Source organism: Phyllostomus hastatus, unplaced genomic scaffold, assembly GCF_019186645.2.
Source record: "Phyllostomus hastatus isolate PE091 unplaced genomic scaffold, TTU_PhHast_1.1 phas_contig_16, whole genome shotgun sequence".
Classification (NCBI taxonomy): Eukaryota; Metazoa; Chordata; class Mammalia; order Chiroptera; family Phyllostomidae; genus Phyllostomus; species Phyllostomus hastatus.
The window spans coordinates 9,546,593-9,569,817 of NW_025333643.1; the positions used below are offsets into that span (position 1 = coordinate 9,546,593).

A 23,225-nucleotide genomic window follows, 5' to 3' on the forward strand; every position below is an offset into this window, starting at 1 on the left:
AGAAGAGCCTATGCATGGTCTACCACTCACAAGCTGGCATGTTCCCTCTGCTGCCCTTCAGAGCCCTTGGCCAACCTCCAATGATAGTGGACAAAGTGATGGGCCCAAAGCCAGGAATGAGGCAGACATCAGGTCCTTGTAGCTTTGAAGACAGAGCTAGATCATAGGCTTTAGTAGTTATCAACTCACAAGCCAGGCAATGGGCAACCGAACAACTGGCTGGACCTTCTGCCAGAACTGGCATAGGAGCCTAAGAGAGGTACCACTATTCTTGCCCCCGCAGAAGCCAGGGCCTAGGACAACTCTTACTTATTCCAGCTAGAGGCTGCCAATCTGATCAAGGGCTGAGGTAACAGTGGGGATGAAATGCGGCCTGAAGTACATGCCAGGTGCCATCTTTGACAATCAAGGTTGGCTCAGGCTGGCCTTTCCCGGTCACTCATTTCTGACTATATGGTTGCTTATTAGAGGTCAGGGTTTGAGGCATGAGTCTAGATGTTTCTCCCACCAGCCCATAAGCCTTAGTCACCAGCCAGTCAGGAACAGTCCCAGGGATCCCAACATCCATCCACACAGCATTACAGCAAGTCCCAGGTTGAGCCATGAAACAACCCATCCTTCCCTCCAACTCCTGGAACCAAGAAACAATGCTACAGAAACTCAATGGAAGAGGCTGCAGCCATAAAATTCTGTTTAAGACAGATAACATGGAAAAAAATGTTTATGTTAAGTACAAAAGGAACATAAAATTGTATATACAGTAGAATAACAACTATGTAAACACACCAGAAATCTACACACAGAAGTGTCTAGAGGAACATTTAACACCAAAAGATTAACAGTGGTAGCATTTGGGTGGCAAACTGATTCTTTTTAAAATTCTCAAATTTTCTTTTAATAAGCATTAATTATAATTGCAACAGGGAAGTTTTTCCTTAAAAAAATAACCCACTGGCTGATGGCTGAGTAGTGCAGTGTTACTGTCACATACAAGTCGGTGGCTTTGGCCCTGACTGGAGTGGTGAGTTCCTTCCCACCGAGCACTCAAGCACCTCTGGCTCCCACTGAGAGCATCCTTGCAGCCCCAGCCCTCAGCCTCTCTGGCCCACAGCCTTTTTTCTCCCTTTATTCTGACATTCCCACCACACATCATCTCCAGTCACTTCCAGCTGCATCTTTTCCCTTTCCTTCCCAACTCTGCAGCCACGGGTCCCCATAAACAGAGGTCGTGCAGTGCACATTTTTAAAGGACGTGGTATCTCAGCTTTGGACAAACAGCTAAATACAAATCATTTTCTTGCTAACAGACAAGTCATGCTTGGTGGCTGCCCTCATTATAGATGTTAATTAAGCAGGTTTTCTTGTTAACTCAGTTCCAAGTACTCTAAACAGTTTTCCTACCATGAATTTTCTACCCTGGAAAGCCAGGAGTGCGAGTTAACAGCTCAGACTAGTTGGTTTCTACAAGTCCCCCTACTCTGAGATGGCAGAGCTATAAACAGTGGATATCACAGAAGCTACAGGTTCTAGTCATGTTGGGAAAGATGCATACATGCCCCTTGACCTTCAAGTTTGAGGAAGAAGTCAAAAAATAATGGCTGCCTTTGCCAGGTGGCTCAGTTGGTTGGAGCATCATCCCATACACCAAAAGGTTGTAGGTTCAATCCCTGGTCAGATTGTGGGTTTGATCCTCAGTCAGGGCACCTACAGGCAACAAATCAATGTTTCTCTTTCTCCTTTCCTCTCTCTAAAATCAATAAACATATCCTTGGATGAGGATTAAAAATAAAAAGTAATTACTAAAACAAAACAGTAATTGCTTGCAATCAATGGCCTATTCCTGCTGCTGAACAGAGGCAGTAATGGCTTGCTTTCCCCCTAGCAGCTATGCACTTGGGCAAGTCCTCTTAGACAAGTTATAACCTTGTTTAGGCTGTTTCTGGATGTGCAGGGAACCTGCTTAAACGTTTGGGAATTTAGTGAAAAGACATGCAATTCATCCTGCTCTAAGAAGGCCATGCAGGGGAGGAAAAAGCCATAAGCCAGCCATAGCTCAACTCAACCCTGATCAGGACCCACCCCTCTCCCAGGAGAAGGCAAAGAAAAGAAGAAAGCAGACATAAGAGGTAAACAGAAGTGACCTATAATTGGTAAAGAAGCCTCAGACAAACTGAAAATGGCCTGGTTCCAGCATTCTGTCCCCAAATACTGTAAGCCAGACACAGAAGGCATGCAAAAGTGACTGTCACACATATATAGGTGCAGACAGAGCATCACCAAGCAAAAGAGGGGCTAATACTGCACAGAGGGCCCCAAAGTGCGGCTTAAGGAACACGAGAGTCATCCCAAGACCCTCACTTAGCTGCCGTGGGATTAGCAAACACTTGAAGCTTTGCTTCATTCAGTCTCCTGAAGGAAAAAAAGAAATGTAATAGGGAAGACTTACTAACACTTGTGGCAAACACTATTAGCAAGAACACAGTCTTTCCCCCGGGCTGCAGAACTCCATGTCCTTCAGCTAATCTCTGAAAACAACAGGTATTTTATATATATATATATATATGCATATTATAAATGCATATATATATATATGTGCATACACACATATATATGTATGCACATACACAGATATATTTAAATGATGGCGTACACACTGTGCTAAAATACAAACAACAGAAATCCCAGGTCGTATATAAAAATACTAAACATAACATATAACACAGGCCTAGAGCCAGCTCATGGTTGGGGGCTGGGGAAGGGGGTGGTATCATCAGGGGACTATGTACACAATTTGTGGTGGGCAGGGAAGGCATCAGTGTAAACAACTCAGACTCACTCCACAATACTGGCCCACAGGAAAGTGTGATGTATCTTGTACAAAAATAGACTCCCACCTTGCTTTTGTACACCACCACACCGGGTAGGCACCCAGGACCACTATCGATTTGTCTTGATGAAAAGAGACCACACTAGGTTACTGCTAAACACCCCAGCCCTAGGAGCTCATCTGCTACCTGTCCCTCCCTTTCAAACTCTTGAGCCTTTTCCCACCCAAAACCCAGAGCCTGAGGCATGTCTAGATCACCCACACTCAAATGACTAACTTGCAAGGCTTCCTGGCAAGCAAGATCTTTCTGCATCTGTCCCTTTTTGACCCCAAGATACATGAAGACTTACTTCTGTAAATGTTTGGCACCTAAGTAACATGATGGTTGTGGGTTATACCACAATGACACAGAGAAACCCAAGAACAAGACATGCAGAGTAAGGGCAAGGGGCACTGAGCTGCTCTAGCATTTCAAAAACAGAACTGTGGCTTCCCATGCATTTACAGGGGTGGGAGAAGGGATGTGCAGAATTAATAACTTTACCGGCTCCTCAGCAGCAAATACATTCAAAACTGAAGGTGCCTTAAAGGCCTCACTATACCCTAATCATGAGTCTGGTCATTCCTCTGGAGGAGCTCGGTGCAGTTGACAACTAGAAAATCTGTCCCAATTAAAAATGCTGCACCAAGAATCCTTTTGAAGAAGCTTGGCAAAGTATTTTTTCTTTTGAGCAGAGGTACAGCACATCCATGGGAAGGCCATGTCGAAGGATGCTCTCCAGCCCAGTGAAATGATCCAACAGCACTATTATCTCAGTCTGGTTCTTTTCCTGCTGGCCACCCTCACTGTACAGGAACAGCAGAACAGCATCAGGGTCAGTCATCAATGGTGGGCAACCAGAAGGCCTGGAAAAAGAACAAGACAAGTCAATTTAGCCAAGCCTCTCTCTTAACTGCTGAGGGTTCTTTATTCCTTCCCACAACATCAAGTTGCCCAACCCCAATGGTAGAACAGTTATAGCTGGTGGCCCTCCCTGCCAACCAACCAACAGACTGACTGACTCAGGCAATCTATAGAGAAACACTGCTTCATGTAAAAGCAAACTAGTTCTGTTTTCCTCCAACACTGTCTACTTTCTACCATAGGGCCCAGTGGCAAGGGAAAAAAGGAGTGCTGTCCAGGAGATGGGGGTGTGGGCAACCTGGCCCCACTGGTAATACACCAGGAGACCTCAAACAGGCCCTCACCTTCCTAAGTCGTAAAAAGAATGGTTTTGCTGCATTTTTTTTTCTGACACTGTTTTCTTAGTTAAAGGTAGAAGGGGAAGGAGAGATGTGTTCTGGGTAGACTAGTTGTAAAGTGCCTCATCTCTAAATACCCATGCAGGTTTAGAAGATTCCAAGAGGAAATTGGAAGCTGAGACTCATGATGCTTTGTTCTCCTAGCGCTATCTGAAAGAGACCAGGCCTAGAGAAAATTCTAAGTGGTGAGTTATGATCAACTGTGAAAAATTCTGAGGAATTCAGCAGAAACTGACAAAATGGAAAACTGAAAGGTTGCAGCCACAAAAGGCCTATTCAAAGTATTTTAAGAAGCCAAAAAGCTGTCAACCATAGCCCATGTAGTTTGGGCATAAAACCAGAAGCTAGAGCTAAAATTGGCCTATGATCTCCCAGAAGCTCAGAGGTGATCTCAGATTTAAGAGTAAAAGTGAAAGGCCAGCCCAACCGGAGATGAGAGAGTAAGAGGTGAAACACTGAAGCAACCAGTTGAGAAACATGAACTTGGGTGCTTATAACGTACCTATTTAGAACATAGCTTGCTGTGCTCACTGAAACACCCACGACCCAAATGAAAGACATCTCCCATTGTTCACATACCATGTTGGAACATGCACTGGCGAAGGTCATGAACTTGGGGTTGAACTGTAAACAGGTAATGGGGCCTGTATGTTTGCCATCCAACACAGCTACTTTTATACCACTCTCTCCATTCCAGACATGGATCTTGCCATCCTCTGAACCTGAAGAGAATGATCAAGGAACACACAACAGCTCAAGGCACAATACAAAGACAAGAGGGAAAAAAACAAAGAAAAACTGACACCTGTAAAGAGGCTATGTTTCAGAACCCAGTCATTAGCAGAAATTGAGAGGAAGGAAAGAAAGGCAGTGAAAAAAAGACACTTTGGAGAATGATCTTGACCCTAGTTATTTGTTCCTGGGCAAGTCACCTCCCCTCTGACTCCAGTTTTCTCATTGAAAATGAGAACTGAATATCATTACACTACCAACATGCAGCCTTTAAGATGACTGAAAGCAGGATTATATCAGGAAGTTAGTATTAATAGTAAGATAGTGCTTACAGAGTTTTAACTCTAAAGCTAGTCCAGGAAAGACCAACATTAATGCCAGTTCCCAGTAAAGAACTGCAAAGTCAGAACAGTTTAGACACTATACTTTTAGCATATTGTGCTACACAGAAATCTAAGAACATCTAACAAAAGGATAGTAAATAATAGCTTGGTTAAAACTAACAAAAATAGACCCAGCTGGTGTGACTCAGTGGACTGAGTGCCGGCCTGCAATTCAAAAGGTTGCAGGTTCAATTCCCCATCTAGGGCACATGCCTGGGTTGCAGGCCAGGTCCCCAGTAGGGGGTGCACGGGATGCAACCACACACTAATGTTTCTCTCCCTCTCTTTCTCCCTCCATTCCCCTCTCTAAAAAATAAATAAATAATGGGGGGGGGGACCTAACAAAAATAATATAAATGAAATCTCAGTAGCAGAAAAATAACCCCCAAAGGAGATAAAGGACACTTACCGATCATAATAAACTGGGAGTCTGGCGTAAATGAGGCCTCCAATGTGACAGCTTTGCTGTTGGCATAACCCTAAAAAAATCAGAACAGTTCCCTGGTCAAAGTGTCATTAACAAAAAGTAACTGCCTAGAAACAGTGACCCAACAGACTCATCACCCCCATTTTGGTGAAGCCCTCTCCTCATGCACAGTGCTACCAAGGTTCTAGACTTTGCCACTACCCTATACAATTCACTGCACATCCCCAACTCCATATTCAAGAGGGCAAGAAAACATTTATGGTCAGGAATTATTTTACATCTAAAAACTTGGGTCACTGGGTAAGAAGTGAATGTCTTAGAATCCAAGAGAAATACATTCACGAGCAGGAAGAAAATGCAAGCCCATGTCTTGATCAGTGAGTCAAGGATAACACTGCTCATCTCCACTAACCAGCTAATGCAATTCTCAGCACATGAGGAACATGGGAACAGCCATGCTGAAAGGTTGTCAGCTCACCCCAAACGTGTGCATCACCACTCCCTTAAATGCATCGATGAGACGGATAAAGCTGCCGTTGGTGGAGATGAGGATGAGTTTGCCATCATTGCTGAATTTAAGTCCTGTCCACTCACAAGTCCGATCATACTGCATCTTAAACGTTGCAAATGGCCCCTGCAAAAGATAAACGTAGCAACCCCAGGCCCAAGGCACATCAATAATTCCTTCTACCAGAGCCAATTCTTATTCCATCCCTTTAGATTCCTTTTTTCACTAGAGAAAACAGAGGATTAATTACTGATAGGACCCTTTCCAATATCTACCACATATCTCTTCTACCATAGAAAAGGTTCTTAAATGTTCATCTTATCCTTCAAAACTTCCATAATACCAAGATAGCTTAAAAATTCAAAAATGTACCTTATCAAAAGAGCGAAGGTCATAAAGTTTGACCATTTCAGAATTGACACCTGCAGCAAAAATTAACCCTTCTGGATCAAAAGAACAAACTGGTTTGCCTTGTAAATGCATGAGGCCCTAAGAAAAAAGAAATAAGAAAAAAAGTTAATGAACCTAGGATCCTACACCTACAAAATTTACTTTTCCCAGAGAAAACTAAGGGACACAGACACCAGCCTACCTACAAGTCTGAAAAAGTAAAACTAAAATGAGGCTTTTGAAAAACATCTCCATACAACTGATTTCAGATCAACCCCAACTGTACAATTTTATAGATAATGAATTCTAAGTAAAAAATTCCTTGAGGCTAAAAGGCTCTTGGAAAACTTTTTTAAAGCAATAAGCCACAGAGCAAAATGAAATATGCAATGGATTAAGGGCATTTGCTTAATTACCAGCTACCTACCAGGAAATCTGATTTTCTCCAAAGTTTTAAAAGACTGGGATTCTACTGGTTGAGGCAGTGCTGGAAAGCAATGGAACCACTGCTTTCTCCCTTCCTTGAGAGGGACTTGATGATAGTGCCTATCATAGAAAACACTGTGTAACTGTGAAGTACCATTACCTGGCAGTTAGGAGATCGGAGATCCCAGAGTCGAATGGTCTTATCAAGAGACCCAGAAATGAAAGTGTCATCCACAGGTGACATGGACAAGGCCACCACCCTGAAATGCACAGAGATAAACACAAGTTGAAGCAAAATATTTGCAAAAACTGGATGTGGCCCTGGCCGGGTGGATCAGTTGGTTGGAGCACCGTCCCCTGCACCAAAAGGTTGCAGGTTTCACCTGCAGTCAGGGCACATACCTAGGACACGGATTCAATCCCTGGTTGGGGCACGCATGGGAGGCAACCGATTGATATTTCTCTATCTCCCTTTCCTCTCTCTCTAAAATCAATAAACAAATCCTCAGGCAAGGATTAAAGAAAAAATGATGCAAACTCTAAACCACTCTACCGACCTACCTATACCTGTCCTCCCCAAACTTCCACTTTAAGGAATACACTACATAAGCAATCTAGAATAATCAAAGGCAACTAGTGTATATAATGAAAAAAGCAACTTAAAGCTATAGCACAAAAATGTATGATTCCAATGCAAATCAAACCACAATGAGATACCACTTCACAACCACTAGCAAAGCTATAATCTAAAACCAGAGATGAGAAAGAGAGAGAGAGATGACAAGTGTTGGTAAGAATGTGGAAAAGTTGGAATCTTCACACACTGCTGATAGGAATGAAAAATGGCACAGTTCCTTTGGAACAGTTTTCTAGTTCCTCAAAAAATTAGGGTTGCTATATGACCCAGAAATTACAAGAAAAATTAAAATATGTGTCCACACAAAAAAACTACACATACACTAACAGCCACATTATTCATAATAGCCGAAAACTGGAAACCCAAATGTCCATCAACTAATGAATGGATGGGTATGCAAAATGTGGTGTATTACATACAATGCCATATCATTCAACATTAAAAAGTAAAGTACTGATTCACATTACAGTATGTATGAACCTTGGAAACGTAGTGACAAACGCAAAAGGCCAAACATTGTCTGATTCCATTTATACAAAATGCCTATAACAGGCAAAGCTATGGAGACAGAAAGTAGATTAGTGGTTGCAAGGGACTGGTAATTGACTGCTAATGGGTAAAAGGTTTCTCTTTGGGGTGATGAAAATGTTCTAGAATGAGACAATAGTGATGGTTGCCCAACTTTGTAAATAATAAAAACCACTGAACTATATACTTTAAAAGGGTACTTACCCTGTTGGTACTGACCTATTATGTCATTTTTTTTAAAAAGCATGATAACTTAACTACAGGTTTGTGGACTAAATATTCTAAACCTGAGTGGTATCAGCATCACCTGGAGGATGGGTTAAAACAAAAGATTACTGGGATCCTCTCCCAGAACTAATCCAATAGGGCACAGGTGGCAAACACAAGGCCCGAGGGCCACATCCAGCCCTCCACCTTGTTTTATCCAGCGCAGAGCCCAACTCTCACTTAACTGTCAAGGAGGAGTTGCATTTATACAGTCCTAAAATTACATTTGGCCCTTTGAAGGCAACCTCGAGGCTGATGTGGCCCCTAGTGAAAATGAGTTTGACATCCCTGCAATAGGGTCTGCATTTCTAACAAGCTCCTAGGTGATGGCAAAACTGCTGGTTTGGGCATTAAAATTACAAAACCACAGGCGTATGCTAACAGCAACTATATTTCTGACATGGGTCCCTTTCTATGGTTTTACCATTAAGAATCACTATAAAAACATTTCTTCCAAGTGCTCATCCTGAGCTATCTTGTCCCCTCTGCTGAAGTCCTCCCTCTGCCATGCCCTGCTCTGAAGATACCCTCCACTATTCCAGCATTTGGGCCTGGCCTACAGAGAAGGACCACAGAGCACACCATGGCCCTGACCATAGGGTCCTTGAAGAGCAAGGTACGACCTATATAGTGCCTGTGACTCCACAGTACCACCTATAGAGAAAGCCCTTGTGAAACGGACATTCAGATGGCTCTTCCTTCTGGGTGTTATGGACGAGTAGTTCCACGCTCTGGCTTGGTAGCAAAACATTTCATAAATATGACAGCTGGTATCGCAGATCAAGAGTATAGAGGAGCCCTGGCCAGGTAGCTCAGCTGGTTAGAGCTTCATCCCACAATGCCAAGGTTTCGAGTTCACTCTCCGTTCAGGGCACATATCAGAAGCAACCAATGAATGCATACACATAAATAAGTGGAACAACAAAATGTCTGTCTCTCTCTAAAAATAAATAATTTTTAAAAATAAGATTACAGAAGAAATGTGCGTGTTATACTATTTCACTTTGACAAAAAAAGTTTGAAGTAAAAAAAGTGACTAAATTACAAAACTCATTTGTGAATGGATTTCTTTTTTAAATATAGAAATAGAGGAAGTTCGAGTTTTGCAAGGTACTGAAAGGGGTTCAGGAGGTTTTGGTTCCACTAGAAAGAATTAAATCTATGCTGTGAATAGAGAATGAGAAAATTTACTTTTCTTCAAATTTACTTTATTTTTTTTAAAGAATCATTTCTCTTTCCAAAAATAACAATTCTTCCCATATAACTCAACTAATATTTACACTAGCTCCTCAACCTGAAAATTTAAAATATACTGTAAGCCAAATTTCCTGGGAATGCTGAGGTGATATTAAAACACAGTGAGCAAAATGCATATACACATGTAATTTTATACCATGGTATTCAGGTTAATAGCTCGGGGTAAGTCTATCTTTGCACAAGACTCTACGCTGAGAGGAACAGGGAACACAATTATTCCTCCACAAAGAGGAATAATACCTCAACTCTATGGAAGCTTAACTATCTAATCCAGACGACTCCAAGAGTGGCAGAGGAGGCTTTCTGGAAAAAAGCAAGTGCCTGTGGTAAACAGGGTTTCAATGGGAGATGCTTTTCCAGGAGGTTACAACTAGGGAGGCATGAGGCACATGTTCAGTTCACCTCAACTGGGAGATAATGCTGGAAAACAGGTCAGAACCAGATAGAGGAGAACCTGACTCCAAGGGAAAGGAGTAGGCAGATATGGAGAACCCAAGGCTTCCTAAGGGAGCTGTGAAGTGTTCAAAACTGTAATATAGGGTGCGGAAGCAGGAAGATGAGGCATGGGGAGGTAACTTAGGATGACAATAATTCACCCTGACAAGGCACACGCCAGGAAAAAAAGCAAAGAAGGGAGTTGGGAGGAGAGTGACACAGGAGATTAAAGCTCGGAAGAATCAATAGGATTTAATGTCTCACTGGATGTGAAGGGAGAAGAAAGGGAGTGAAGAGACAACAGAGGCTGTGAGTCCAGAGAATTGAAAGGCACACAGATGAAGAAATATCGGGTAGACAGGAGATGGCCCAAGAAATAGAACAATGATGGATAGCGTGTTAGACCTGTCAGGTGGGGGCATAGAAGACACATCTGTGTAGATGTGTATAAAACCTATAGGTGGAAGTCAAGTCTGGAAATTATGACAAACATGAGCTAAAAATACTGATTTGGGAAGCCACCGGAGTAGAAATTAATGAAATCAGTGGCATTATTTGCAAAAACACCAAAAAGAAGGAGAAAAGGTTAGAATAAAATCTTGTTTATTTCAGAGTCAAAAGGAGAGCAAGAAGCCAAGAATAGCAAGAACAGAACCAAGATGGGAAAAGTCAGGGGCCAAAGGAAAAAAAAGCAATGTTTTGCTGAGAGGATGAGCACCCCCTAAGAAAATGAAAAAGGGAAAGGGACGTAAAACAACTTGAAAAAAGCCCCAAAGATGACTTTGGGACTAGACTGAGAGCAATTTAAACAGTGAATAACTGTGAAAGGGTGAAGATGGGAGTATTCAGATTAACTTGAGTAAAACAAGAGCGGGTGATAGGCTCAAAAAATAGATTTAGGATGACAACAACCAAGTAAGTTTGTAGACAGCATGGAAAAGTTCAACTGACATGAAAGCAAACAGAAAGGTTGGTTTTGTCAAGGAAGTAAGGTTACTTCTTTCTCAAGAAAAGGGTTCCAAGGGAAAGAGAAACTTAGGTGGAAGAGAATTTGAAAAGAACTCATTTGGATGGCCTTAATTTTGTCAAAAAAAAAAAAAAAGCAAAAGCCCTGGCTGGTGTGGCTCAGTGGATTCGGCACCGGCCTGCAAACCAAAGGGTCACTGGTTTCATTCCCAGTCAGGGCACATGCCTGAGTTGCAGGCCAGGTCCCCAGTGTGGGGTGCACAAGAGGCAACCACACATTGATATTTCTCTCCCTCTTTCTCCCTCCCTTCCCCTCTCTATAAAATAAATAAATAAGACCTTAAAAAAAAAAAAAGAGGGGTAAAGTCATCTACTAAGAATCAGGAAGTCAAGAGGTTGGATAATTGGGAAGACTGGCAAGAATTCTGACTGTAGTCAACTCAAGTAGAGACAGTACATTTGTGAACATTAATTTAATTACAAACAAGCAAAAACATCTACCTGTCACATGCCATTCTTTGTCTGAAAATACAGTAACCAATCAATAGCTGCCACCTCTTACCTTTAGCAACATAAAAAGACCCTGACCAATCAGAAATACAGCCTGGCTCTCGGCCCACCTCCTGTCAGGGCTCTCTACCATCTCAAGCCTTACTCGGTTTCTGTACATTTGCAAATAAAAGCAGGAAGAAATACCCACCTCCCAGTAATTAAAATATCATCCAAGAGAAAATGTGTTTAACTTTCAAACAAAAGTTGAAAAACTACAGAGAAAAAATAATGTGGAAATTGGAGTAAGAGACAGAGAGAAGCAACCTACATACAAAATAGAGTAAGGAAACAAGCTTCTTGACTTTCAAAAGTCATAAAGGACAATTATTAGTTTTTTTCACATCATCATTATGATCCTCACATAGAATGTTTGTGCAGAGCAGGAACATGATGAAATGGGGGCCACCTATACCAGAAGACCTCACATATGTACAAGAGCCTTTCATTAAGAGATATCTGATATTTACGGTTCCTAAATGCTAACTGTATTTTTTACTACACAGGTTTCCATTGAATATCTCTTTAAATATACTTTACTGATCACACTATTACAGTTGGCCCATTTTCCCTTTACTCCCCTTCACCCTGCACACCCTCTCCCACCCACATTCCCCACCTTCAGTTCATGTCCATGTGTCATAAGTTCTTTAGCTTCTACATTTCCCATACTATTCTTACCTTTCCTCTATTTCCTACCTGCCATCTATGCTACTTATTCTCTGTACCTTTTCCCCCTCTCTCCTCCTCCCATTCCCATTGATAACCCTCCATGTGATCTCCATTTCTGTGGTTCTATTCCTGTTCCAGTTGTTTGCTTAGTTTTTTTTTTTATGTGTGGTTGTTAATAATTGTGAGTTTGCTGTCATTTTACTGTACTTGTTTATTATCTTTTTTTGTCTTAGATAAGTCCCTTTAACATTTCATAAAATAAGGGCTTGGGGATGATGAACTCCTTTAACTTTACCTTGCCTGAGAAGCACTTTATCTGCTCTTCCATTCTAAAAGATAGCCTTGCTGTATAGAATGATCTTGGATGTAGGTCCTTGCCTTTCATGACTTGGAATACTTCATTCCAGCCTCTTCTTGCCTGTAAGGTCTCTTTTGAAAAATCAGTTGACAGTCTGATGGGCACTACTTTGTAGGTAACTGTCTCCTTATCTCTTGCTGCCTCTAGGATTCTCTCCTTAATTTCAGTCTTGGCTAATGTAATGATGATGTGCTTTGGTGTGTTCCTCCTTGGGTCCAACTTCTTTGAGACTCTCTGAGCTTCCTGGACTTCTTGAAAATCTATTTCCTTTGCCAAAATGGGGAAGTTCTCCTTTATTATTTGTTCAAATAACCTTTCCACTTGTTGCTCTTCCTCTTCTCCTTCTGGTGCCCCTATTAATTCGGATGTTGGAACGTTTAAAGATGTCCTGAAGGTTCCTAAGCTTCTCCTCGCTTTTTTGAAATCTTGTTTCTTCATTCTTTTCTGTATGCTTGTTTCTTCCTTCCTTCTGGTCCACTCCATTAATCTGAGATCCCAGTTTCCTTCCCGTCACTATTGGTAGGAACATTTTCCTTTATTTCACTTAGCATAGCCTCCATTTTTTCATCTAATTTGCAACCAAATTCATTCAATTCTGTGAGCATCCTGATTACCAGTACTTTGAATTGTGCATCTAATAGGTCGGCTACCTCTTTGTCGCTTAGTTGTATTTTTCTGGAGCTTTGACCTGTTCTTTCATTTGGGCCATTTTTTTTGTCTTGTCACACCTGTTACATATGAGGGGTGGAACTTTAGGTGTTCGCTGAGGCGGGGCAACCCAGTCACTGGGTTGTGATGCTGTATGTGGGGGAGGGGTCCGAGAGGGACAATGGCACTTGCTCTGCTCCCTGCCAGATTTCAGTCACTCCCCCAACTTCCCCCAAGCAAACTGGACCCTTCTGGTGCTGATTCCTGGATGGGTGGGTTTGTGTACATTCTAGGACCCTGTGGGTCTCTCCAACAAACTCTCCTGTGAGACTGGGAGTCTCTCCCAGCACCTCAACACCCACAGGTGTTTTCAATCTGTGTTTTGAGGCTTTATTTCCTCGCACTGCAGCCCTGGGTTGAGCGGTCTGTCTCGCTCCCCAGTTTCGTCTGGTTGATCTGTGTGAGAATGTGGGACTGCCTGGTTCCACAAGCCACCGTACACGCCAAGCCACTCCATAATCCGTTGCCTTGCTGGATCCGCCCACTGCCGCCTTCATGCCCGGTTTCTGCTAGCCACTGCTCCCCCCCCGCCCGCCCACCCCGCCGTGAGCCCTCTGCCTGGCCGCCCCACTCCACCCCTCCTACCGGTCTAGATGAATGTGCCTACTTTAACTCCTTGGTTGTCAGACTTCCATACAGTTCAATTTTCTGTCAGTACTGGTTGTTATTTTGTTTCTAAATTTTTGTTGTTCTTATTTTGGTTGTGCGAGGAGGCATAGTGTGTCTACCTATGCCTCCATCTTGGCCAGAAGTCTCCACTGAATATCTTAAATTGACCTTTTGTCCTAATTATGTTTTAATTGTAGTTTCAGTTTATGTATGAAGTCCTACCCCTGCCTCCACAACTGGTTAATCAAGAGCTGATTGGGTGGGGGTTAACAAAAGACTAAGAGGAATTCCAAACAGCAGTGAAGAATACTTTAGTTCACTGATAAAATCTCTCCATTCCTCTATTGTCTGGAACCTCAGGGATAAAAGAACTATCAACTGCTGTAACACTTGGGTCTTACCTTTTGCTATGTCCAGGAAAATATCTGATGTATTTGTTGTCATGCAAAGACAGGTAACGAATAGTATCTGCAAGAAGACAAACAAGGCACAATGATACCCCACTATTTTTTAAGAAATTTACATTTTCATGAAAATGAAAAAATAAGGTCAAAGAATTCACTGTTGTCCATAACCCAAGCAAAGTATGAATAAATAGTAAATGATTCCTTCCACAGCTGAAGAGAGGGTACTACAAATCTGACATAATTCAACAGCAGAGTTCTTAAGTTGACAGCCTACAGACCAATGACCTCACCTGAATGTTAACTGGATATACAAATTACACTGAAACTAAACAAAATGGAAAGAGAATATTCTACTTCCTTTCTAACTAACCAACTACCCACTGGTCCCTTGTGCATCAGAGCAGTAAGTTAAAAATAATGTGGCCAAAAGAAGTGAGAAAACTTGGGTTTAAAAGATCTCAACAGGCCTGGCTGGAATGGCTCAGGGGAAGAACTAAAGGGTCACAGGTTCAATTCCCAGGGCACATGCCTGGGTTGTAGGCCAAGTCTCCAATAGGGGGCACATGAGAGGCAACCCACACATTGATGCTTCTCTCCCTCTCTTTCTCGTTCCCTTCCCCTCTCTCTAAACATAAATAAATAAAATCTTTTTAACAAAAACTCAAGAGGTTTCAAAACAAAACTCATGAACTATATCAACAGATCATAACAGTGAGGTTTTGACTATTTTGAGAAAAGGAATAATTGTAGAGATTTGTGCTTGGGTAAAATAAGACACTCTTAAAAACCAAATGATTCCATCTGAAAAAAATAAAAAATACTGGTGTGAAGAAAATGAAATGCCATAAAGAACAGACATGGAAAAATACAATGCCCCTAAAAACACTATGAACAAGGAACAATTGTTGAAAAAGGAGTAATAGGAAATGATGACAAAATACAAAAAGGAAAGCATAAAGAACATTCTGGAGGCAAAAAGAACATAAGAACAAAGAAACTGAAGCACCAAGTCACCCCAGTAGTTCACTTTCTAATAAGAGGGCATTTAACCTGGGAGAAGGTTGTTCCAAAACTAAACTCTACATGGTTTTCCTTGAATACATCTTCAGAGTTCTCGAATAACAACTACAAAATCTTTCTAGTTGTTCCATTGCTAGGAGCTACTCACCTGCCCTAAGCAGCAAAAAGGCTTCCTCCCCATTACCTGGTTTCCCAGAGATGAGCAGGGCGTCGCCATCCTCTCCGCCCCACTCGGTAGCTGGCGCGCTGTTCCTGGCAAGGCAGTGGCCTGTACAGTTATCTCCTGTACCGGGTGGTATCATAGACCCTCAAACTGTACAAACTACTACCTCAGCCTGGAATCAGGCAAAAGGAAACGAAGCGTTGGAAGAACTCTTCAGGATGCACTCGAGACAGGAAAGGCAACATCCTCACAGCAGAGGCCTGGCAGCAAAGCTGCAAGTGCCACACAATTGCCTCTTCTTGAACCATATTTGGACAATCCTCAATCACCCAATAAACACCCCAACAAAAGAAATATACCAGTCATGCAGATGCTCAAACAGATATGGTTCCTCAGGAACCTAGTGTTTTATGTTCTTGTCCAAAAGCATCAAATGCATGGTAACTTAGAAAACTACTTCTGAAACAGAGGCATGAAAAGTGGAAATAATATACTTACTCAAAGTCAAGTGCAGGCAGAAAAGTCTCATTGAAAAAAAAAAAAAAATTCCTGCCCATCAGCTGAGCCAGGCATAGCCAAAATAGCAGTCTAAGCAATCTTTGTTGAATGACATTAGGAAAATCTTACCACATAAAAGTGAAACAATCAATAAATCAGTGAGATAAAGTTAAATTTTTTTAAAAGGAGTCCTAACATGAAAATAAGTGTGATTGTTTTATCCCAGGTGAAATGCAGGTTAAAAACAGAGACCATTTATTAGAGAAAGAAATTCACAAGTTTAATTTCTAAAAATAACTCTTTACTCTTCAAAGACATTAGCTTTACTTAAAAGGAAAAAGGATAAAATTCAGATTAAATGTCCCCATAATCAAAGATAACCAAGGTCAGTATACTGTCCTTTATGGCACAGATCATAAAAGACTGGCATATACCAAAACTCTTCTAACATCCCCTAAACTATTACAGCTTAAGTATTTGTGAAAACTTTTCTCAAACCTCAGTATTTTGAACAGGAGATACTATTGTTTACCTCTTGCTGTGCATCAAGTATTCTTTCCTTTTATTTGTTCTAAAAATATTGTTTTAAGTTTCAAGAAGTACAAACCATAAATACATATTTGTTGCTTCCTATTTCCACTTTCCACTCTAAACTGAAGAAGACCTTTTATACTCAGTTTCGCATCCTTCAAAGGCACTAGTGGCTTGCCTCCAGCATCTTTTCAGTCATAACAATGTTAGCATTGCTAACATCATAGGAAAATATTTAACTTAAAGTAACTATAACCAAAACAGAAGTAGTCACAAAGATTCTGTGAACTATTATTCAATGAAGGAAACCATGACTGTAACTCCTAAAAAGAGGGATTGCTTACCGTCTATTTTGTTAGAGCTGTAAACGACTGTGTTTGCTGCATGAGTGTATCTGATGAGGTCCACGCCATATTTCTTACTGTACAGGGTTCTCTTTGGTCTAATAAGGAAATGGACAGAGAAAGAAAACCATCAAAATCCTCCATCAGAAAAATCTGGGATTTTCATAAAGAGAAAAGCATTTGAATGATGTGGCAAGGGTGAGGATTCTTGGTAAGCTCTAACACTGGGGGAAAAAAAAAAAAAAACCACACATACACAGAATTTCTTCCAAAAGGGAAGAAAACAAATGGAATCAATCAAGTGCAACAGCCTTTAACCTCTGAACACCAAATGCCATGGTTAGGATGTAGAGTAAATCTGAGGGCTCAATTCAGTCTTTACTACAATGTTCAAACGTCAGCTTTGAGAAAAAGTACATCTATTTGAGAAGAAAGGCACACAAAACAACATAAGTCATCCTGATGACCAAGAGCGATATGGAAATACATCAAACCAGTGAGACCAAAACTTACTGATTACCATTCCTAATATAACCTGCTGTTGCAGAAGCTATCCATTCTCCCCATCCTGCAGGTCAAAAGCAATTACTGAGCAATTTTTGAAAGGCAAGCCTAACTCTCCCTAGCAAAACTAGTCATTGGGTGTTTTCTTTTTACTTTAATGTAAAATCACATAGTTCCAAGGTAGAGGACATCAATCCATTCATTAAAGTTCCTTAAATGTCTTCCTCTATAGAAGCTTGAAGACCAAGCTCAAACCTAACTCAGCAAAATCATTAACCAAAAACTTCATAATGTTCTACAACGGAGGTGTCAAACTCATTTTCACGGGGGGGGCGGGGGCGGCGGCCACATCAGCCTCGAGGCAGTCTTCAAAGGGTCAAATGTAATTTCAACTCATTAATAGTTAAGGAATTACATTTATACAGTCCCAAAATTGTTTCCGCCCTTTGAAGCAACTGCATGGCTGATGTGGCCCCCCGGTGAAAATGAGTTTGACACCCCTGTTCTACACTTAGATGTAGGTGGATTTCATAAATTCTTTACCAGTATTTGCCAAGAGTTCCAATTTATGAAGTTACACTGCGTCATCAATGCAAAATCATCTTGGCGCATAGATGCTAAACAGTCAGATGACTCTGGTAGCTTTAAGAATTCAAATATTTGCATTTTCAATATTTGTTAATGTCAGTGAGGTTAAGGGTTTTCCTACATAAAAACTATTTCCAAACAAGACTTCTCATTCCAAATGCACTGGATTTTCTACATTCCTACCATTACTACTAAACAGTTCAGCTCAGAGGCTACCTAGCAGTCTTCTGACCAGGGTTGTGCATTGGGTTAGTTACCTACTGTATAGTGGTAACCAGTGAGTAAGTAAATGAGTATGAGTGTGTGTATATGCTTGCTCTCAAATTAACTTTGCCTCTACCAGTTAAAGGAGAAGCTTACCTATACCAGTATTTCAGTCTATCTACAACAGAAAAGCCTCAAGAGCCAATGTTAAAGTGTGTGTGGTATAAGGAATATTTTCAGCTCCACTTAAATATAGCCTATTTCCTCAAATTTATCAGTAACACTAACCTGGGTTTTTGTTAATAAAAGCAATCTGTTACCACATATCATTTCCTGGTTTGAAAGCAACTTTCTAATGTATTGCATCCATTTCAGAGGATCTTTGCAAAGCCCTAGAACATTTTTTCACAAGTATTTTAACAAGCTCCTTTCCACCAACTATGATTCTGGTAATCAAGTATGAATAAATAATATTAAAGCCTTTTCTTGGAATAATTTGCATCACCTACCACAGATAGTATATCCTTCATATTATCAAGTTGAAAAATCATTCAGTGGATTAACTCCATTATAATGAAAGTTTAAGTGAATAGTAAACTAGAAAACATTAAGAATATTATTTTAGCCATTTTCAAACTCCCAAATTCTATCATTAGCACCAGCTAATAAAGATACTATGCCTTACAAAAAAACGGCTTTTCTTCCAATATTGGTTTAACCAACACCAGTGGCAAATTTTTTCTTCACATTACCACTTAGGACCACGGACTCCTAGAGGATAGAGGTCACCTAATAACCAGAGAAGTGATCTGACCAATGTCACACACCTGGTCACAAAGCCAAACTAGAACCAAGGTCTCCTAACTATGAAACCACTCTTCTGCCACAGATCACAATAGAACAAGATCAAAATTATTTGATGAGAAAAAAATTTAAAGCATGCCCGACATTATTATATCAATATTAAATTTCCAACTTTGGATAACCATGCTCTGGTTATACTCATGTAAGAAAATGTTCTCATGTGTAAAAAACCATGTTGTAGGGATCTATGCTTAGGGATAAAGGGACCTGATATCTTCAACTTTTAGAAAAAATGTGTATGTTAAAAAAAAACAGAAAATGCGTATGTATAAATATGTACATAGAGAATAAGCAAATAGGGCAAAATGTAGCCAATTATTTAACCACATGGGAGTTCTTTGGATCACTAAACTTTTCTGTAAATTTATAATTACATAATGATGCTACATAAGTGAATAAATGACAGTATATCATAAAATTAACATTTTACTTTTAACAAGACAGGATTTAAAGTCACTGTCATCCCTCCCAACAAGTGGAAATTACAAGACAAACCAGGAAGAAATACTATCACAGCCTTTATTTCCTTTGAATGAGGCTATACACATCCATTCTCAAGTTCCAGGGAGAGGTTCTAATCCGTGCACAAGCACTGAACATTTCAAGTAAGCCAACCTCAAACTACTTCTAGTTCCAGGGCCCCCAAACTGACCCTCATCCAGAGCTTTATATGTCACTCTCTCTTCTAAGCTGATTAAAGTAGCCAGATGTGGAGAGCAAACCATACACTAAATGAATTAAATTGACTCAAGTAACTCAGCATTGATCCAACCAGCAAATTCTCTTCCCCCAGGACCACCACTACAGGCAACCCTCCCACATACTGCAGGCAGATCCAGAGCCAGTTACATAATACCCTTTCATAGCCCCAGTGGAAGAAAAAAAATGAGAACATTATGGCTCAGACCAAAACAGAATTACTTTAGATAACTAAACTCACAAACAAGGAGACAAGTTCCAAAAGAAAGTTTATAGAAGACATCGGCTTTTTTTAACGCAAAAAGGACAGTTGGAGCAGATAAAGGAAAAACCCAAAGATTCGAAAATAAGATCTGGAACTAGGCAATAAAATGAAATCTGACAAAACCTAACATCTGCAAGGCTGCTTGGAAAAGGTGGCTGGAGGGAAATCAAATTTAGCGTAAACCAGTTTCTGCTGTAAAGAAACTCACAATTTAGCAAGGATTTAAAGAAAGCAAGTCTACAGGAGTGAGGTGGAACTGACAAGGTCCCCAGGGGAAAAGGTGAAAAATGCTATGCTTACAAGATGTTGCAGAGATGCAGGTGTGGTGGGTCTCCAGAGGACTTGGGACAACGTAAAAATTTCACGATCAGACTACACTCGGAATTTTGATAATTCCAAGTAGACCAACAAGTGTAATTTTTTTAAGCATAAGAGGAAACACGAAATTGTTATACGCTGTTTTCTTTGTTCTAATGAGAGGTTCACATTCAGGTCGGGATGGGACAGCCAAATTCGTTTGTATGGCAAAAAGGAAAAGTTTCAGATGTTGCTAAAAAGTTCACTTATAAGCGGGGTCCTCGCGTCTTTAGGAGTAAGAACATGATTTGGAACAGAAACGAAAGGTCACGGGGCCCAAAGAAACACAACAAATAAATCCTAAGAATTGCAACCCACGCGGCCCTCCGGCAGAAAGGCCGCGGGAAGCTGAGGGACAGGGGATGGGCAGAATGCCAGGACTCAATCGAGGTCACCTACGAGAGGGCACAGAGAACTGTTGGATGAGGCAGGAGAGCAGCCTCGGCGGTTCAGCGACAAAGGCTCTGCCGACAGGTACCTCAGATAGAGTACGAGGGGCGGAAAAGCTACCTCCTGGGGAGGGGGTTGGGCAAACCCGACGCTTTAAAGGTCAAGGTCAAGGTGGGGTTTGGCAAGAGATGTACCAGCGCTCTTTGGAGAGACCGAAGACATACAAAACAATACTAACATTACTGTATTTTTAAAAAGAAAAGAAAAGATCTCCGGAACGGCTTCGGAGTGGAAGCGGCCTTGGCAGGAGCCAGTGCAAAAAAGGCGGGGGCAGGAGTCGAGGCGGGGAGTCGGCCGCGGGGCGAACCAAGAGAGGGAGGGAGGAACTCAGATCCGGGCCCAGGGCCACCGCCGCACTCACTTGCCCTCCTGGCAATCATAGAGCACGATGGAGTCGTCGTCGCTGCTTGAGATGACCGTCTCGCCGTTAGGGCTGAAGTCGAAGCAGTTAATCTTGTCCGAGTTCTCACGGAACACCTTGGCGACGCGGAAGCTCCGCAGCACGCCGTCTGTCAGCTTCATGGCGGCGGCTGCTGGAGGAGGCAGCAGCGGAGCAGGGCCGGGGCGGAGCCCCGCGACGAGCGGGCGAACGAGCGGGCGGGCTGCCGAGGGGCCGACCCAGAAGGAGCGGGTGCCGCACTAGCGGTGAACGGGAGGGCGGCCGACAGTCGGGCCGCCTTCTCCTCTCCCTCCTCCTGTTCGTGCAACGTTCTCCTGCCTAGACTGTGAAGGCCTTGCCGACCATTTCTCCTCACGGTAGGCTCACGGGCAACCGGCGCGATATCAGCTCATTGTGTCCGCCATCTTGGGGCGACGGGCTGAAGCCGAGGGCGAGGGACTTCACCGCGGTGCAAGCCGGGGGAAAGGGGCGGGGCGGGAACGGCGGCGCGAGGCCGGGAGGCGGGGCGGTGACGTCAGTACGGCCAACGAGGAGTGGAGTGGTAGGATGGCTCCAGGCCCTGATTTTCTGCCAGGTTGTGGGGCTGGAGAAGTGGGATTGCCAATGGCTTTATCCAGTGGGCTGGAAGACCCCTGATGCCTACAAGCTATGGGCCTTAGCTCAGGATCTTAAAACCGGCGGAGAGAGACGTAGGCGCCCAGACTGAAAGCCACGCAGAAGCACGTCCTGTGGGGATCTGCTGTGGTCCTGGAGCCTCTCTGGGGTCAGTGAACAGATGCGGCCCGCTTTGGCCGCTAGTCCCGGACAAAGCCAGCACAGAGTTTCATTTTATGTATTTTTCTTATTAAGATATAACATATGGAACACTGCACAAAATTTTAGTGGATGAGTATTTTTTAATTTGATTATACACTCTTGTGACCACTAGCCAGAACTTTAAGCCTTCTTTTAAAACTTAAGTGTATAATATAAAAGTGCACAAACTGAACTAATTTTAAGTGTACAGATCCACAAATTTTAATAAACACTCATCTAAGCTTTAAAAAGTACTTACTGCAGATGACATGATACTCTACAGAGAACTGTAAATATTCCACCAATAAACTACGAAAACTGAAAAATGAATTCTGTAAAGTAGTAGGATACAAAATAAATATCCTGTAATCAGTTGCATTTTTTAAACCAATTAATCATCAGAAAAGGAAGTTAAGAAAATAATCCCATTCATAATTGTGTCAAAATAAAAGTACCAAGTAATAAATTTAACCAAGGATGTAAAAGGCCTGTATTCACAAAATTATAAGACACTAAGGAAATAAACTGAAGAAAATACAAATAAGTGGAAGCATATACCATGTTCATGGACAGGAAAAATTAACATCATTAAAATGTCCATACTACCCAAAGCAATCTAAAGGGTCAACACAATACCTATCAAGATACCAATGGCATATTTCACAGAATTAGAATATTCCAGAAACATACATGAAACCACGAAAGGCCTGGGATAGCCTCAGCAATCTTGAGAAAAAAGAACAAAGTTGGAAAATCATACTATCTGATATCAAACTACACTGCAAGGCTGTAATAATCAAACAGCATGATACTGGCATAAAAATATACATTAATGGAACAGAATAGAGAGCCCAGAAACAAGCCCACACCTTTATAGTGAATTAATATTTGATAAAAGAAGCAAGAACATACAATGAGGTTAAAGCAGTACACTCAATAAATGGTGTGGGAAAATTGGACAGGTATGTACCAAAAAAACGAAACTAGACCACCTTCTTAAACCATACACAAGAATAAACTCAAAATTGATAAAAGACTTAAATGTTACACTCGAAACCATAAAAAAAATCCAAAAAGAAAATATAGGCAGTAAAATTTCAGACATATCTTTTTTTTAAAGTTTGTTTTAAAATTTATTTTTAGAGAGAGAGGAAG

At 41.6% G+C, this 23,225-nt stretch overlaps 1 protein-coding gene across 1 annotated transcript; it reads right to left on the reverse strand.

The window, feature by feature from the left end:
- Positions 1-687: 687 nt before the first annotated feature.
- Positions 688-21,714, reverse strand: WDR82 (WD repeat domain 82). Its single transcript, XM_045832222.1, has 9 exons — positions 21,237-21,714; positions 16,945-17,042; positions 14,383-14,449; positions 7,156-7,255; positions 6,552-6,668; positions 6,150-6,305; positions 5,654-5,723; positions 4,709-4,851; positions 688-3,733 (listed from the first exon to the last, which is right to left on the reverse strand). The coding sequence occupies exons 1-9, from the start codon at positions 21,395-21,397 to the stop codon at positions 3,704-3,706; spliced, it is 942 nt and encodes a 313-aa protein (XP_045688178.1). The 5' UTR covers positions 21,398-21,714; the 3' UTR covers positions 688-3,703.
- Between the last annotated feature and the right edge of the window lie 1,511 nt (positions 21,715-23,225).